Source organism: Physella acuta, unplaced genomic scaffold, assembly GCF_028476545.2.
Source record: "Physella acuta isolate Inbredline_101_S28 unplaced genomic scaffold, ASM2847654v3 ptg000484l, whole genome shotgun sequence".
Lineage (NCBI taxonomy): Eukaryota > Metazoa > Mollusca > Gastropoda > Physidae > Physella > Physella acuta.
Genome location: NW_026732003.1, coordinates 220,682 through 240,593, shown reverse-complemented (window position 1 = coordinate 240,593; position 19,912 = coordinate 220,682). Strand labels below are relative to the sequence as shown.

Below are 19,912 nucleotides of genomic sequence, written 5' to 3'. Positions count from 1 at the left end.
TCCGCGGTCGGAGGATTTACATCGGATTTAAAAATACTATCACGCGAAACTGCAAGTAATGCTTTAATTGGAGCTACAGTGGGAGTATTAGCTAGTGTAGCGGTTGCTGGTCCCTTTGGTGCTCCTGTAGGGGCTGTTGGAGGGTCTGTTGGAGGGGCTTTTTATAGTACCCTTTTCAATAAGCCTAAACAATCGTAGGTAAGCCTAAACCTAATTTTTATCTTCTCAAATATTGTGTAAATTTTAGTTTGCGTGACTTTTAGTTAAAACATCATCAACATTAATGATTGTATATTGAAAATTATATATTTCAAATACAAAACAATAGTCTTTTTTCTGTGACGCAAACAAAATAACACAAAACCAAAAGACTACGATTTTGTCACTTGTTTTAATCCAGTTTAATTTGAATGGATTAAAGAAACATGTGTACTTCAACATAGTATTTACATTATTTGCATTTTGCTTTTAACGTTTGTTGAAAAAAGATGTTGAATTCCAAGTAAAATATATTTTTTATTGTATTGGTAACTTATCAAAGAACATTAAGAGATATATATTCTCACCGAAGCTCATAATATAGAAACCATGTTGAAAAATGGCTAAATATCAGTTGCTATGCCATGCCACTTTGGTGAAGGTATAAAAACTGGTGGCTAGGATTATCATCTTCTTTGTGTTTAGTCCTGTCAGACCTCATTAAGGCCCCTTCCGTGTTACACGTGATGTATAACAATTTTTTTTAATTTCTTGTTATGCTGAAAACAAAATTATACCGGAAATTTTAGTCCCCCCGGAGTGCACCCCAACACCCCCACCCCGGAGAAGAAAAGTCTGGAAGAAACACTGTGTCCATGTCAGTTAAAACTATGCTTGAATGAATGCGCTTCATTATGCTTAGTAACAATGGCGTTGCTATATATATATATATATATATATATATATATATATATATATATATATATATATATATATATATATATATATATATATATATATATATATATTCGAAGTGCATATAAATGTAGGTGCTCGCCATATTTGTGGCACTAATTAAAAAAAATTATTAAATATAATGTCTGGTTAGTCGTGCGCCATCTATATTTGTAGTTTTGAATAATATGCATGCATATGGCTTACATAATATGAGTAGTGTTTAAACATTTAAATGTAATGAGTATGAAATTATAATCACAAATAACTCTAGAACTACCACCTGACACCTTTAAGTGCCGAGGTCACAGAAACGGGCGAACTCTACTTCATCTAGATTTTTTAAAGAATTTAAATCAACAAAAGAATAGCATAGAGAAAATGTGTTTTTTTTCCACAAGTCTCACTGCCAGTATGTGTAGCAATACAACATAACACATCTGAAGGGCAACTGAAGTCGTTCATCCCCCCCCCCTTTACGAAATACAATTTCTATAGAAAATATATTATTTTCCCATTTTCAGCCCCCCCCCCCCCTCATCGGAGAAAAATGTTGTCACTGTTGAATATGACCTTAGTTGATCAGCTCAGCCTTGTGCAAATAAACAAATCCTTAATTGTTCTATACAGTTTGCTAGAGATGTAGACCGACACGACTCACAAAATCGATCTATACACAACCCACGCTTTCTATGTTTAACAGTCGCATGATCATGACTCACAAACACATGTTACACGGCCACATATTTAAAACATGATTCAGATGTTGAGTCTATTTTTGGAAAATCAACTGCTCTAAATGTATCTGATAAAAATAATGACTTTTCTCTGAAGACATTTCTTAAAAGAAATAGTCCCCTACCATTTAAAAAAAACTTTTGCGTAATCCACCAACCAAATCTTTTTTATAAGAATCTATTCACAACACTGCACCATGAACTAAAATAAATACGCCATTTCTTATAAAGTTTAAAATATACTATTACTTGGTTAAACTTGCTAAAAGTATGCTATTTACATTGTTGCAAGTAAATTAATGTTTTTAAACAAATAGTTTTTTTAAAGTTTAACTATTTGTGAACCAATTACAACATTTCCCAATCGAAAGAATCAAATGCGCTTGACAACACATTTTAATATTTATCAGTGCACGTTGGACAAAATATTTCAAATACAAAAAACAGTATGATCCATATAATTATGTAATTTTGTTAGTATTACAAATAAGTAAAGTCTACTTGGTTTAAATTGACCCATTAATAAAATGAGTTATGTCAAGGTGTTGGACTTCATAGTATATTGACAGCATATGCTTAAATGAACACACAAGTCAAAATCATTTATAGATATGTTTTTTAAAACAGGCAGTGCATAGCCTTTTTGGGACAATAAGTACTTTATATTTCTTTTTTTTCTTCGAGTGTGTATATATGTATTTGGATATATATATATATATATATATATATATATATATATATATATATATATATAGAGAGAGAGAGAGAGAGAGAGAGAGAGAGAGAGAGAGAGAGAGAGAGAGAGAGAGAGAGAGAGAGAGAGAGCACCCCATGCGAATGGCTATCTCTGTTTCTGTCAATGATCTGATCACTGAGTAAGTAATAGATATACCAGCACTTCCTGTGTGGATCAGCCGACTAACTCAATGATAATTGCTCCGACTCTAACCATTTTGAATCTATAAATAGAATAACAAAAGGGAGGAAACGAAATTTTAAACTGATTTCCGCCATTAAAAAATAACATGAAACCTACAGTTCACGACACATCGCATAGGAATTTAAAATAAATATTAGGCCTATAGGTTTAATACATATTCTATAGAATATAGAAATTTAGATCTAGTGTTCTGGTTAGTAGTTATTTCATGTTTATTAGAATATAGTCTAGAATCTAATCATACGGCTGCATAAAAAGAAAGTTTGAAGGAAATAGAATAGGAATCTAGAGAAGCGGAGGTAAGGTTAAATTAGTAATTTACATGATTTTTATTGTAGTTTCACTGTTTGTTATTAAAGCCCAATTATTAAATCTTTAGATCAGAGGTCCAGCTTGATCATGTGTGGTATCTATTGTGGTGCATTGGAATAAAAAGCCCACATACTTAAATATAGAATCTAGTAGGCCTATCTATACTATAACTGTACTGCCCTATACTTTAAATTTGTTACCACAAGAAAAAAGCCTATTTACTATTATTAGTTATAATTAAATTAAATTGAAATATTTGTTTATCTTTATAGTTTATAGTGAATGCATGCTAATTAGCATTATTCAAGCTGCTGTTATATTTAGGCTTATAGGCCTATATACTATAGACTATATATTATATACCAATATTGTGCATAAAACTTAAAGCATGTAAGCTTACACAATAATAATTATCACTAGACCTATAGTAACTAAGACTCGTACTATTTAGTACTACTTTAATACTACCTTTAAACTATTAGGCATAATGAAATAATGATTAATGATTTCAGTGTTTTCCGCACTCGAGAGGAAAGAGGTTGTAGGGAACTTAGAGACTAATCTTTGCCAACATACTGGATTTCTGGTGATGACAATAGCAGCAGATAGTATGCGGCTCAGTTAATACTAAAAACAATTGATTTTAGTAATTAGTGGTAAGCTCTTTTTAAAAATAATATATTATAACATGGTATCGCAAAGGTTCAGGTTGTCCAATAAATGGTAATTAGAGTCAGGTTTAGGATTATAGTTTAATGTTTGGTTAGTAATATGCATCAAGTTGGGAAAGACATAGAAATGGAAATACATAGAATTTAATGTGTTCGTTCGCAAACGTTACTATTTAAATTTTTTTAGGCCTGCTATTTATTGCTAAATAATAAAATCACTATACTTATCCACTATATTATGTTTAAATAAAGTGAGTTTAGATCAGTCGAGTAAATAAATTTAATAGCAAGACATAACTAAAATTTACAATGAATATATATATATATATATATATATATATATATATATATATATATATATATATATATATATATATATATATATATATATATATATATATATATATATATATATATATATATATATATATATATATATATACATATATATATATATATATATATATATATATATAAATAATTTGATTGCTATTTTATAAAAGTATGTAAATCACAGAACAAACATTACTTTATATTATGTCTACAACTTAACAAAAATGCTACTACTTTGATGGATTGCACTAAATAGGGGTTAGCTTTAATTTAATAATTTGTGAGATATTCTTGCTAATCTATGTGTAAATTGCTTTTCAGGCCTATGAGTGTGTGTTTGGCCATCCAGATTTCATAACTACAACTGATGTTCAATTACAAGGAATATTAATCAGTCTCGGTGGACTATACACTGTGCATAGTTTCATCCTCAGGTAACTGTACTATAGGCATAACCCATTTTTTAAATTAATTATTATAGCAAGAGATAGCATTATATGTTATAATAAATATAATGGATTTTAATCCAACATATTTTATTAATTATTGTCTTTTCTTAAATTCTAATAAATCAGTGAGTTGTACAACATAGAGGGTATTATATTTGAATGATAATTGAAACACATATTGTTATAGAGCTCAAAACTATGTACTTATCTAATGTAATTAATATACTGAAACAGTTTTATTGAAGCATATTATTTCATATTTTACCACACAGAGACTGATGTGTAAGCTTAAAGTAAAGACATCAAATCAAAGTATCAGCCATCAAGAGGGTAAATATTGATAGTCTACTTCATTAATCTTCAATATGAATGAACACAATTTTAAATCTATAATCTTTGCTGATAATGTTTGTTTCTTGTTATTCATCATGTTCAGTGCTTTATCTTTTCAAAGTAATTATTTATAGTAAAGAAATAGTAGAGATAGTAATATAAATTTGTAATGCATTTCTCTTGCTAGTTCCACAAAAGAATATATCAAAATATTTTGTCTTTATTTCATTTACAGAAGAACATTCAAAATCATATTGTGATACACAAATCAAGCAAGTCTATGACCAGCATTATGATACAGGCCAAGAAAAAGCTGGATATTTGATTGGAAGGGTGGCACAAAAAAGATGGGTTATCACTAGGGAAACAAGCTCGGAATACAGTTCACTGTTGGGACATCAAGCCAAATACTTCTAAACTTATTTGAATCATTTTTGCTCTTTATTATAATTCATCAAATTGTCTTATTAAATATATAAATTTATATATATACACAATTCCTAATATAGAATTTCTAAAAATGTTTTATTATAATATTTAAAAATGAAACAAACATGTTCCCAGAACACAGCCACATAATGTCAACATGTTCCCAGAACACAGCCACATAATGTCAACATGTTTCCAGTATACTCAAAAAGGAACAACATAAATCTTTTTGCCGCCTTAAAACCCCAATCTCATTTTACACAAGGCGTCGATAGAGAAAGAATAAGGCTTTGAGTCAGAACAGGCAAGGGCTTAGATAACTGCCAAAATACCTAATCTGTAGACCTCACAAGTCTAGACGATATATTTGTGCCTCTGTTTTTAGACTTTCAGAACAAATACATGTGATGTGGTAAGTAGGCACATAAAAGAGAAAAGTAGTTTTAATCTAGAGACTTCAAACATTTCTGAAGGACCGAATTTGAACTTTTAGGCCGTGGTGTCGATGCCAAAGTTTAGCGTCGTCCGCAAAGATAAGCTATCGTTATATCATCTCTATGCCCATATTGTGACAGATATTTACAAATGTGTCTAATATAGGACAGAATACATAGCTACTCAACAGAGATAAGCGCAATCACTTGTCCACGACTTAAGAAACCACTGTACTGCAAAACTCACCTAAATGGAAAATGTCTTAGATCTGTGTTTTAATACAAATGTGTACCTCGTCGCGAGTTAGGGCCTTTAGGTAGTCTGTTACTACTCTATATCTAAAAACAATAAAAAGATAACGTGAATTTGACTTGTTCAATTTCTTGGTTAACTGTATTTGTTGCATCTTGTTCAATTTTGTTAATATTGATTAACCTAAAGGGTTCAAATGTAACAAAGAAAATTGTGACTAAGTTTCCGGGTGCGGGTATGCGGACACTAGTTAAAGTATATATCTATTTATATTTATAGAAATGAAAGTATGTTTATCTGTTTGTCCTATATGAATTACATCTTTTTCATCGGATCGCCATAAAACTTTGTGAACAGATGAACAGAGTTTTTTCCAGGAATCTATTCGGGGGGGGGGGGGGGGGGGGGGAGGAGAAGCAGACCCCCTTCCCCACCCCCGAACGAAACGGAATTTATATAGAAAAAGTGTCCGCACGCCCCCCCCCCCCCCGGAAAGATTTCGCCAGGGCGGCGCCCTAGCAGGAAGCAGAGGCGTAGCAACCTATTTCGGCGCCCGGGGCGAACTATCAATGTTGTGCCAACCCTATTCAAACGCTGACAAAAAGGCGCCCATCCCTACATACACTCCCCTATATACAATAACTGAGGATATCAGTCATGTATAAATTTGTTTTCTTGAATTTTACTGAAGAATGAGGATTTTTTTAAAAATTGTCTACCCCTTTTGGCGCCCCATTCGATCTGGGGTCTCTGACAGGAAGCAATGCAATTTTTCTCCATAAAAATAAAAGCCAGATGCAAATTGACACTGTTCGTACGAGGGTCATAAATTTTGGGGAGTTGGTGAAAAGGGTTTTGAGAAAGAAAAAAATTCTTAAGTGTGGCGCCCTGGGAGCGTTCGATTTTTCTCATTATACGATTATGAGCCCAGAATCCAGAGGGGAATCCAGAGGGGCTATCTCATCAAATGCGGTCATAGGTAATACTAGATTCAGCAGAGGCGTAGCGAGGGGGGCGGGGGGTACATATGTCCCCGGGCGCCAACCATAGGGGCGCCAAAATGGGTGGGAAAAATTTAAAAGCTTATTTTAGCTACAGTTTTGCATTATAAATATTTAAAAATACGGGGTCGGGGGGGGGGGGGGGAAGCCAAATTGAAAGTTTGTCTCCGGCGGGAGGGGGGGGGGGCGCCAAATTGAAATTCTGTCCCCAGGCGCCAGGAATGGTGCTACGCCTCTGAGATTCAGTGATAAAACTACACCAGGTTCATCCGCCAGCTCCCCGGCGGTTGAGTGGCCCAGAGCGGCCAAGACCCGCCTCGGGCGACACTACGGTTTAGATGGGCTACTATAAATGTTCACTAAGTAGAATAATGAGCGCCCGCCGGCGCCCTGGCAGTTGGCGACAGCGAGCGCCCCGGGCTCTACCGAGAATGCCTCTTTAAAGAGCACCCTACAATAGGGACACGGTGGCACACGACATTTTATAATTAAACCGAATTAGGGACGCCCCTGCGGAAGTATAACCAGTGGCTCCCTGGAGCGCCAAGGGACGCGTCTCTAACACATGGGCGGTCGCCAATGTGTGTTCTACCTCACTATTACAGAGGTTGATTAACGTACACTCAAGGCTTTCATACAGTGAGCCTCGGTGCGTCTAGGTGGCAGTGTGGACAAACCCGCGCCCCAAAAACAAATATGTGGGTTTGTTTGTTTAAGCATTACCAAAGATTTCATTCGTTTGTCATTCAAATTTGAGAAGCTAATGCTAATACCCCTGTAGTGGTTTCTGCGAAAAAAAAATCGATTTGGTGGCGCCCTGGCAGGGTTCCATTTAGCTCCCCGGGGTTTCCCGTGAGTACTATGGTACCTTTGTTCGTTTTAATAATTGCGAAACGCTATGAATATGATGGGCTACTATAATCGCTCACTATACCGAGTGAGGCGCCTTCCTACCTAGGCCCACCTACCTACATACCTAACTCCCTGCCTACGTACCTACCTATCTACTAACCTGCCTGCGCTGATGCCTGCCTATCTACTTTCCTACCTACCGTTATTCCTGCCAAACTGCTTTGCTTCCACCCGCCTGTCTGCTCACCTCACATCCTACTTACACACACATATCTTCGTATGTATATATGTATGTGTTAGTGTGCTCTAGGACTATGTATTTTTACATTTTTGTTGTTACGTAGAACTATTCAGTATAAAGGAGTTTCCTTGTTGTTGTTTTTTTTTTTTTATGACGTTGTAACTGCCGCTAAAATAATCTTTTTTTGTATGTGTGCATAAAATAGTGTAGGTTCATTAACAAAAGTAAATTTTAGTATATATTTAAGTGTATATAATCATTTTCGTTAAGCCAATGTGTTCATAATCTTAAATTTAAAAACCCATGAAACTCGATAGCCAAAGATTTAGAATGAGAATAATTGCTATTTAACCAGAAATATAATAGATTGACGACAGAAGCCTGTGGTTGTATATAACACATTTAATGGGTCTAACTACCACGATGATAACACACAGAGAGGACCGAAGGAAGTGCACAAGGGACATCACTCAAGATAACAATATTATAAATATAACTAATACAGAAGAGTGAGTTCCCTTGACCTCACAATTATTTCAATCTATTACATCCCTTTACCCTTAGAACACAATAACACATCTCTCAATAGAACAATTGATAGTATCCTAAAATCACCAATTATATTGTAACATAAACACTATGGTAGATTACATCCTTACAAACAATGCACAATATGCCACAACATAATCAAGATACAAAACAATAATGTCAAAGTCCTCTTGACCTTTAAAATCATAGGTCTAACTTATTTTGGACTTTGATTGTCCTGCTTGACCTTCTCAGTAGCTTTTGATTTGGTGACTCAATATTCTGACCATTTGGATTCTCTATCTCAGGAGGTCTAGGATTTAAATCATTAACTCCAGAATTTACATTTTCTGACTCCAGACAACTTGGTTCACTCATATCAACAGAACTTGGTTGTGGAACAAACTGAGTTGGTGTGAACTGTTCAGATTTGGTGGGATTGATAGATTCACACTTATTATCTGCACAAGTTATTTTTAACTTTATAAGGCACAGGTCCTGTACATTGAACAATTTGACCTGGTATCCATTTTTCCTTTTTCCCATAATTTCTTAGATACACATTCTTATTAACACCAAATTCTCTTCAATGAATGTTTGTCATGATTTAATGAACTATTTTTGAATTGGCATCTGAAAGTATTATGCTATTATTCAGATCCTTAACTGACATAGATTTCTTTGATTGATCAATTTTCTCAGGTAATCTGATAGTGCTTTCCTGGTAACCAAAAATACTGTTTAAAAGTAATATCCTGGACAATATCACTTTGCAACTGTGATCCAGTATTTGAAATGGGTGTATTAAATGGCAAAAATCTTTTTTTCTTTTCTTTTGATGTTACCCTTTTAGTTTCTGTAAGTGCTAATGATGTTAGCAAAGTTGTTTGATGATCACATTCCTTCTTACTAATGTATTCTCTTTAAAACATTTGAAATTGCCATATCACCACAATCATGTATTAAGTTACAAATACCTTGTTTAGGCAACTCTGACTGATAATGGACTGCATCTTCTCCATCTTTTATATTATCTTCACAAAGGTTTTTATTTCTTATTTAATATGGCTTTAAGTCATCATTCACAGACTCTTCAGGCCAACCATTCTCACAGTACTCATATACTTTTATTAAGCACTCATCTTTTTGTGTTTCTCTTTTAATATCATTCACATTTATATTAGAATTATCCATGATAGTGAAGAGAACAAATACATCTTCTGGTACATAGCTCAGGCTTTGGTTTTTTAAAGGTAATCTACTAAGACTATCTGCACTATTCTCAGATCCAGGTTTGTATTTCAATTCATAATTGTATGCAGTTAGTGTGATAGCCCATCTTTGAATTCTTGGTGAGGCATGCTCAGGTAGGGTTTTGTTTTCTCCAAATAAACCTAGCAATGGTTTATGATCTGTAAAGATGGTGAACTTCCTACCAAACAGAAACTTATGAAATTTCTTAACACCAAAAATGATGCCTAAGCCTTCCCTATCTAACTGAGAATAATTTTTCTCAGCCTGGTTCAAAGATCTACTGGCAAAAGCAATGGGTCTGTCACCCTTCTCATCCATGTGGGACAAGACTGCTCCTACACCATCTGGTGAAGCATCACATGTTAATATAAGTCTTTTCCCTGGGTCATAGTGAGTTAGTAAGGTGTCAGCAGACAAAGCCTCTTTTGCTGTATTAAAAGCAGCTTCTTGTTGTTTACCCCAGTGCCAAGTTGCATTTTTCTGTAGCAGCTTGTACAGTGGTGATAGTTTACCAGACAGATTCCCTATGAACTTTGCATAGTAATTTATCAAGCCCAAAAAAGCTCTTAGTTGTTGGGTATTTTCAGGTTTGGGTGCTTCTTTAATGGCTTTTGTTTTCTCAGGTTGAGGTCTGATGCCTTGTTTGCTCAATATATAACCAAGAAAACTAATTTCTGTCAGCATGAATTGACATTTATCTTTGTTTATCTTTAAACCTTTTTCACCAACAATTTTCAAGACTTTATCAAGTGTTTTAAGATGTTCAGTGTCATTCTTACCAGTTATGTACACATTGTCAAAGTACACACAAACATTTGGAATATCCTTAAAAATACTGTCCATGACAGCTTGGAAAATTCCAGGGCTAGATGATATGCCAAAACATAGTCTTTCATATTGGTAGAGTCCTTTATGTGTGTTTATTGTCGTATAGACTTTTGAATCTGGATGCAGTTCTAGTTGAGTGTAAGCATGACTAAAGTCTAATTCAGTGAATTTGTCTCCTCCTGCCAAATTCAAAGAAATTTCCTCAATGTTAGGTATAGGGTACCTATTTAGCTCTATTTGCTTATTCAGTGTAGTTTTATAATCTCCACAAATTCTTATAGAACCATCCTTCTTTAACACTGGCACAATGGGTGTCGCCCAATCGGAATAGTCTACCTTCTTTATAATGCCATTAGATTCCAATCTACTTAGCTCATTTTCAATTTTATTCCTCATTGCATAAGGTGGAACTCTAGCTTTGCAGTATCTTGGATTTGTATCTTTAATGCTTAACTTCACTGTTCTATCATTTAGTAAACCTGAATTACCAAAAACACATTTATTTTCAGATATAACTTTATCTAGTGAAGTAAGACTAGATTCTTTTACATTCTTCAATGAACAAATACTCTCCCAATTTAACTTAAGATCACTTAACCAGTTCCTACCTAGTAATGGCGGTCCATTTCCTTCAACCACAAGAAGAGGAAGTTTAACACTTTGACCATTATAACTTACATGAACCATACACTCTCCTATTACCGGAACATTGTCACCAGTGTATGTTGTTAGACACTTGTGACACGGCTGTAGAGACACTGATCCTCCTGTGACAGCGACAAAATCTTTCTTTGTGATGACTGTTAGTGATGCTCCAGTGTCAAGTTGGAAGCTGATGCTCTTACCGTTGATATTAACTTGTACATTGATGGGAGCATGACTTATTGATTTCACAGAGAACAGGTTGAAATCCGGCTGCGAATCAGTTTAAGCATTTTCACAGGTAGAGTGGTTCATTGGTTGGGTTAGGTAGTCTTGGTGAGAGTTAACATAGTGCTGCTTTTGGTTGCTGTACTGTCTTGACTGGCTAGATTTAGCAACAGACGAAGACTTTGCGAAGCAGGCCTTGGCAATGTGACCTTGCTTACTGCACTTATAACAAGTTGCAGACTTGAACTTGCACCGATGAGATGCATGGGGACCTTTGCATCGATGACATTTTTGATAATTATTACTAGATTTAGATCTAGGATTTGAATGAGCAGGCTGTTTAGCATAAGTTGGAATGCTCTGTTGGGGTTGATGTTTATTGACTAACCTGCTGTTTACTGCATGGATCTCTGAAGGTGCTAAAGATCTCGCCGCATCTGATGACTGCTGGATTGAAGTTGCGAGTTGTATTGCTTTTTCCAATTTTAGATCTGACTCGAGCAGCAACTTTCTTTGAATATCAGGGCTGTTTACACCTGTCACAAACTTTTCACATAATCTGTCAGACAGCGTGTCTCCGAATTCACAAAATCTACTTAAATGACGTAAAGCAGCAACATATTCTGATATTGACTCGTTTGGTTGACGAGTCCTACTGTCAAATCTAGCTCGACATAGAAACTTTGATGGGGTAGGCGCATGGTGGTCTGTTAGCAATTTGCTCAGCTCGTTAAAGCTCTTGGTAGTTAGACTAGCTGGCGCGGATAAGTCTTTTAGTAGCCTAAATTGTTGAGGCCCTATGACTGTTAACAAAAACAGCTCTCTTTTTGGCTTCTATCGTCACGTCGTTAGCTTCTAGGTAAAAGCTTAACCTCTCTAGGTAATCTTGAATGATTTCATCATTCGCATCAAATTCTTTTATTTGGCCATACAGCGCCATAATTCTAGAAATAATTAGCTAATAAGCTCTAGCAAACCTCTTTTTTGCGTAAGTAGGTGCTCTTTCTAGTAGATGTTTATCCTTCGTCGCCAGTTATAATAGATTGACGACAGAAGCCTGTGGTTGTATATAACACATTTAATGGGTCTAACTACCACGATGATAACACACAGAGAGGACCGAAGGAAGTGCACAAGGGACATCACTCAAGATAACAATATTATAAATATAACTAATACAGAAGAGTGAGTTCCCTTGACCTCACAATTATTTCAATCTATTACAAGAAACATCTATTCTAATTATTGTAATAATATTTTTTAAAATAAATATACACAGAGATAGATTGTTTTCTTATATAATTAATTTAAAAAGTCAACTGTATTTCATAACGAAAATTAACACAAAATACATTCGAATAGAAACTGAGAAGGGAGACTACTCTAATATTTGTAGGAATATTAGTTTTTATTTAGAGTTTTTTTTATTATTAGAAGAAAAGTTAATCTTGTAGGTTCTATTAAAGATTACCTTGCATTTAAAAAAAAGATATTCGATAGGTTTAGAATGAGAAATAGTCAAAATTATTTATTATATTCATTAGTTGGTTTTTTTTAATTATATAGTACAAAGACCTGTTTTAATTATTTTTTAAAAATCTTATTTTAATTAATAAATTATAAATGAAGATCCATGATCTTTTAATAGTTTAACTGTCCCTAAACAATTGTATCATTCGCTGAGAAATTAAAATTAATAATTACGTTTAACGCTTTATTAATTAAACGAGTTGAATTATTTCCGTTTTGATAAACTCTCTCTCTTTATAACTACAAACGCTTTATCATTGAGTTTCTCGAGAGAAAAATACAGGAGAGCGGTAGTTATCATTGACTCTGTCATTGATAATTTCATTGAGTCTTTCATAGAAAATAGTGTTTGATCGGCTGGAGAGAGAGAGAGAGTGAGAGAGAGAGAGAGAGAGAAAAGGGAGAGAATCGAAGTATGAATGTAGAGGTAATCACCATTATAAGAGCGTTCAACAGCTGCGACACAATCTGTTACATTTAAGTTATGCTCACTACCTCAGTAAAACCCTGTGTTATATTTAGATCACTTTTTCATTACTTTATTTCGAAGAAACAGACTGCTTCATGGAAAATATAACTTTCTGTGAATTTGCATTCAAATATTAGAAAAGTAGTTCCTTGGTATCTAAACAATCCAAGGTCGTCGTTTAGTTTTGAAATAGCGGAAAGGTAAGCACTACTTTACATATTGTTAGAGTTAAATTACTTTTTAAAAAGAAATTGAAACATATGGCTTTAATACAAATGCAATAATTTTTTCTTCAATTTAAAAAATAGTTTTACCCTTAAAACTGTCATTAGGGTAAAAATTGCCAAAATTTAAACTATTTTTAATTTGAAATATTAAACTTATGGGAAACGGGAGACAATGCATTTGATGTGTTTTGCTTGGATTACGAGGAACGCAAAAAGAAATCTTAATTAATCAAAACTAGAAGTAATTTTTAACTTGTAACAGGGACATTTCTTCTTCTTCTATCACGTTATCTAGGCTTACCGTTGGGTTACCACGTTGGTGCCTCTCAGTTTTATACCAATCCATTTCTTGATGTTGTCTTATTTTGTTATTTTTTTCACATGCCTGGCACTAATTCTTGTAGATCTGCTAGAAAACAGTCATCTTTCTCAGTCCCACCTACTGTAATGAAATTATTTGTTGTATAATTTTCGGTCAAACAAATGCGTATTCCTCCTTAGACGATGGTAAAGCTTGAAACATTTCATTTGAATATGTTTCTGAACTGCTATATTTTAAACATTTAGAAGACAGGAATGTAAATGACGTATATAAAGCGTAATTAAGCGCGTACAAGGCATAGAGCTTTTCCATTTATACTTTAGTAATAATGTTCAATGAATATGATGGGCTATAGAATATAAGGATATACACACACTCACACACACACATATTTATGTATATATGTATATATATATATATATATATATATATATATATATATATATATATATATATATATATATATATATATATATATATATATATATATATATATATATATATATCTATGAATTATTTTAACACATTTTTTTATCCAGATAATCTAAGTTACTATATAGCCCGTGCGGTTGTTTGCAATCAAAACGCTGGATTAGTACCAAATTTAATTAAAGTAGTATATAAAGAATTATTCGATACTGTTTGTGAGTGACTGGGAGTAGAAAAATGTATTTATATTATAGTGGACATCATAAACAAAATTACTTCTAGAGTTGTTTTATGGAACAATAATGGGTAAATCACTAATTGTTGTTTTTTATTTTATTTTAAGGTTAAAATGGACACATCAAAGAAAACAGACCTAGTTTTAATTGGAAAAACTGGAAACGGTAAAAGCTCAACTGGTAACTCTATAATTGGAAGTAAAGTATTCAAATCAACTGGTTCCATGACTTCAGTAACTAAGGACGCCCAGTTTGAAGTTTGCCAATTTGAAGATAGAATAATAGATGTCGTTGATGCTCCAGGAACTAATGAAACAGATACTAAAGAAATGAAGGCAATAGAATTGGTTGTAAATGCAATTGTTAAAGCTTTAGTCTTAAATCCCGAAGGATTTCATGCATTTTTGCTTGTTGTTAAATACGGCGTTCGTCACACTGCAGAGGAGCAAACAGCAATTAATATTTTAAAAGGAATATTAGGACAATCATTTCTTTAAAAATTTGGAATAATAGTTATGTGCGGGGGAGACACATTTGATTTTGATAATGAAAACGAAAATTTAACATTTGAAGATTATTGCTCCCAACAAGATGGATTTTTTAAAAATCTATTGATAGAATGCGAAGGTAGAATTGTCTTGTTCAATAATACAACAAGAGATAAAGCTGTAAAATACCAACAAGTGAAAGATTTAGTTACAATGGTGGATCAACTTCCATCTAAAGGTAAAAGATACACAAATGAACATTTTAAAGCAGCTAAAAATGAACGCAATCGATTGTATGTAACGGCCAGTGCCCCTATGATTGAAAAAGAAACACTAGTGCAACATAAAATAATCCTTTACAGAATAAATCTTATTCAAAGTGAACCTGGTGAACAAAAGAAAATTGACCTGTTTAAGCAGCTTTTGTCTCACATTGAAAACTTAATTCAAGAAATAGAAACTAAGGATAAAGGAACGGGTGCTTTAATATTTTTATTGGAAAATGTGCAGATGTGTAGAACAACTGTTAAAGATCTTATCGAGTCCTGTGAGGATGTGATTCGAGAGAGGGAAACAATTAAAACAACTGAGGAAAAATTGGAAAATGAGAGGAGCGCAGAGTTTGAATATTTCATAGATAAAATTGAAAAAGAAAGGGCCGATGCTAAACAACGTCGAGAAGAACAAATGGACAAACTTAATCGTCAGCTAGAAAATCAAGAAAGGACGTATCGAGAAATAAAAACGAAAGCAACTGGAAATTATTTTTTAGGTTTATCAGATTTTGTATCGTATTTAGCAGATGTATTCGGGAAAATTGGAACTTGTGCTATAATTGGAGGAGCTGTAGAGGGAGCTATTTTCGGTTTAGTTTTAGGTGGTCCCATTGGTGCTATTGGGGGTGCAATTGGAGGTGCTATTTGTATGGCCGCTACAGCTAGTACAGTGGATTATGTGCTCAAAAAAAAGGAATAGATAAGACTAAAAATATGTTTTATATTTTCAAATATTAAGTGATCTGCACGACGCTGTGACTTTAATTAAATTATAATTAGCATTACATATTATATATTTTCAAAACACATTTGAGATTTAATAAGTGTCTTATTTTGCGTCGCAAACAAAAATAAAAAAATATTTTAATTGTTTGCATTTTTCCTTAAGCACCTATGTTAATATAAATTTATGCTTCATTGAATTCTAAATTCCTGTGCTAAATATAAACTTTTACTATATATAGCACAAAATATCAACGGAAAAAATTTTTTTCTTAAATCACGAATTAAATCAGGTCGTGGTCCCTCCTAATCTCCCACAAAATTATACTTCGTTGAAATTAAATATTATATTATAACTATGATCAACTACTAGTTGGGATATAAAGTTCAATCTCGCGCCCGGGTATTTTGGCCAACTCTCTTTAGTTGAGCCCACGTAAGCACAGAAGACCTTGCTTCTCCTTTCACGACCATTCTCAAATATTGCTTTTGTCGACCAACTTTAATTTTCTCAGGGTATGCTCGATCTCCATCTACTTGCGGGCTTTTATATCGTTGTCATTCTGTTCCCGTTTTGTGGTTTGCCACGGGTGATTTTTTGGTTATTGTGTTCGACAACGCTTTGTGGCTTTATTACAAGCTTTTATTTAACTCACGACCTCTGTCGACAGTCTGTCGTCAGTCTAGACCGAAACGTAGGAGTGAAAATTCGGAAACTTCTACTTGACCGATACTATTCACATTTGACACGTGGGTCAAGACATGAAGACAATGCAATCTGAAACTAAATTTGACTTAATTGTATGCCTAATTAATTTTTTATGAATTAATTAAAATTTGGACCGAATTAGTAGGCATGTCTATCAAACCACACCACACGCGTCATCACGTTCAATAGAAAATTATAGAAAAGCAAATGTAATCGATCAAATGATTTGTCGCGGCGAGGCATTGTTTAAATAGATATTTTGGAATTTTTCCTCAACGGTGACATACATCTACGGGATGTCCAAGGAGTTCACTGTCAAGTTTTTGTTTGTGGAGACATAATTATTTAAAGCATGTTCAGTTTAAAAAGAACAGTTTCCACACTACAGTAATATTATTTTTCTAGTTGTAGCTAGAGCCTTGAACGTGCCACACTTTGTTTAGTAACGATATGCCTAAATTCTATAATAAACACTTTGTTTTTACAAGCTATATACGCTACCAATAGTTAGAGAAATTTTTTTTTCTCCCCTATTTTACGAGGAAATTTTTCTCTACTGGTGACTCAACGTTTTAGCGGGGTCTACGACAAATTCCCGAAAGACATTTGGCCGAAAGCCGTTTGCCCGAATGCGAAATTTGTCCGAATGCCCGAAAGCCTCTTGCCTAAAGGCCGTTAGACCTGAAAAATGTTAACATTATAGATTACCAAATAGTCATTCTTAATCAATTTAATTTTGAAATTTTGATAATCAATTAATATCTAACCAAATTGAACGGGAAAATATAATAATATATATTGCCAAGCAGAAATTATGAATTAATGTGCATTTGCTATATAAAAAGTTTGCAATCATATTTTCTTTCTATCTATGAAACACGACAAAAATACAGTTTTCGTTTATCTCGCGTATTTAAAATAAATCTTACTTTCCTTATTAAGTAATCGCTTCGACAACTTGTTTAAACAAGGTGCATTAATTGGAGTTCAAAATTGATATAATTTACTACCTTAAGTTTTTGAATACGCCGCCTAGACCGCACCTCATTCTTTTGCGAAATCACCACAAAAGTTAAGCGTAACAAGGTTAATCATACAAACGCGCCTCTGTTCATTGTTGCGAGACGCCGCTTGCCTACACCGTGTCATAAACGCTAAATAACCACCGCAACATGTTGGCTGAACAAAATGATCAAATAAACCGGGAGTGATCTCCACTAAACTTTCTCGAATATTCTTATATAAACAACAGGGGCTATAGACATGATTTTGATCCATTTTAAATACTTAAAGTTTTAAAAATAGAATAAAATCTCGTAGACAAAAGAATTGCACACCAATTGAACGCCAAATAAAAAAGTGCATAATAGTACGCAATATTATTAGTACTTTAAAAATTTACATTAGTTTTTTGGAGAAACCGAAAGTAGCGTAAATAACTACTTCCGGTAAATGGAAATTATTCAAAATTTAACAGAAGGTAGAGAATTAGATCTTTTACTTACATGTGAAATTTCATTTATCTATCTGAAATAGTACTCAAGTTATAGGCTTTTGAAAAATTCAAAGTAGAAAAAGTACCACTTCCTGTTATCGGAAATCGCTCATAAGTTGATACGGATCTACGATTTTGATAAAATACTTCGCTAGGGCGTTTCGATCTAGACAGATTGACGAAGGACTGACGACAGAATGACGACAGACTAACGACAGACTGACGACAGACTGACGACTGACGGAGAAGTGAGTTAAATTAAAGCTTGTAAAAATAGAAACAACTTTATTTTTATTCTTATAATTGTGTTTATTATCAAAACTTCAAACTTGAATTGATTGAGAATGTCTATTTGGTATTTTAATTTATCATTTAATTTTAGCATTTTTTTTCGGGCAAACTGCATTCGGGCAAGTGTCCGTTAGGGCAGTTTCATCATTCGGGCAAATGTCAATTCGGGAAATCGGTCTTCAGGCAAACGACATTCGGCAAGTGTCTTTCGGGAAAACGTACGGATCCCTATTTGGCGACCAACACCATTTGCAAATGAAAGCGAATTAAATTTAATTACAATCAGAAACTTGGGATTGTTTTTTTCTGTTTATCAGGTTTACAAATAAATACTTGACTTTTTCTTATGTTCCGCATTTCAAATGACAAATTGTAGAGATTATACCTTATGTTTATGTAAAGATGCAGGACGATAAAAACCATTGACTGTTGTCGTGGTAGAATAGTTTATATACTTTCCTTTATTTAAGTGTATGATACAGATTTCTAATAAAACGGCGATTTTCCTGCAAATATAACAAATAACTGTAAGTGGAAAGAATGTGCCATTTGGAAGTTTGGATATGGTAGTGATTTATATGTGTGTTGATGTAAATTAGACACAATTAAGCTGGAAATTAAGATGTTTATTAAAATTAGCCACATTACCATACACATTATATATAGAAAGCAAGTGGTAAGTTTACAAAGAATATATCAATTAAATTTCGAATCACTGTAACGATATGCATTGTTTTGTGGCCCGTATTTTACGATTGTAATCAGGCTGAAGTTATTAAAAGGGACTTTTGATGCATCTTTTAAACACATACACAGAGGCGTAGCGATGGGAGGGGGGCGGGGGGGGGACATATATCCCCTGGCGCCGACCTTAGGGGGGCGCCAAATTGAAAGTTTGAGGGGGGTGCAAATGAAAAGTTCGAGGGGGGGGGTGCAAATCGAAAGTTTGAGGAGGGGTGCAAATGAAAAGTTCGAGGGGGGGGGGGAGCTGCAATTCGAAAGTTTGTCCCCGGGCGCCGGGAGGGGTCGCTACGCCTCTGCACATACACACATTCATACATTTTATGTATATTTTCATGTATGCATATACACACTTAAATTATTTTTTTAGTATATTTAGCTTTTTATCAAACCTATTCCTGGTAGGAAAGTGTGATTCTTCTACCGTTACAATTCCAAAATTAAACTAATTAACTTTAATACGGTATAGAATTATATCATTAGCACAAGTTACACACTATCTCATCTTCTATACAATTTAAACACATTATTCTAACTTAAAATATTTTAAAATATTCAAGAAATTAATAAATTTGCTTA

At 33.8% G+C, this 19,912-nt stretch overlaps 2 protein-coding genes across 3 annotated transcripts; both read left to right on the top strand.

Annotated features, from left to right (window-relative positions):
* The first annotated feature begins 110 nt into the window (after window positions 1–110).
* Window positions 111–17,264, top strand: LOC131944179 (uncharacterized). 2 transcript variants are annotated; one of them, XM_059304708.1, is made up of 2 exons: window positions 111–198; window positions 14,719–17,264. In XM_059304708.1, the coding sequence occupies exon 2, from the start codon at window positions 15,127–15,129 to the stop codon at window positions 16,072–16,074; it is 948 nt and encodes a 315-aa protein (XP_059160691.1). In that variant the 5' UTR covers window positions 111–198; window positions 14,719–15,126; the 3' UTR covers window positions 16,075–17,264. The 2 variants fall into 2 exon arrangements, with proteins under 2 accessions (XP_059160691.1, XP_059160690.1); XM_059304707.1 differs by lacking the exon at window positions 111–198 and adding an exon at window positions 13,474–13,597.
* LOC131944161 (uncharacterized) lies at window positions 14,725–15,108 on the top strand. Its single transcript, XM_059304681.1, has one exon. It carries the CDS (start codon window positions 14,725–14,727, stop codon window positions 15,106–15,108), a length of 384 nt encoding a protein of 127 aa, XP_059160664.1.
* Window positions 17,265–19,912: the final 2,648 nt, after the last annotated feature.

Bases quoted from the DNA above. Each gene is read 5' to 3' on its own strand.
- LOC131944161 (XM_059304681.1), top strand. From the start codon at position 14,725: ATGGACACATCAAAGAAAACAGACCTAGTTTTAATTGGAAAAACTGGA.
- LOC131944179 (XM_059304708.1), top strand. From the start codon at position 15,127: ATGTGCGGGGGAGACACATTTGATTTTGATAATGAAAACGAAAATTTA.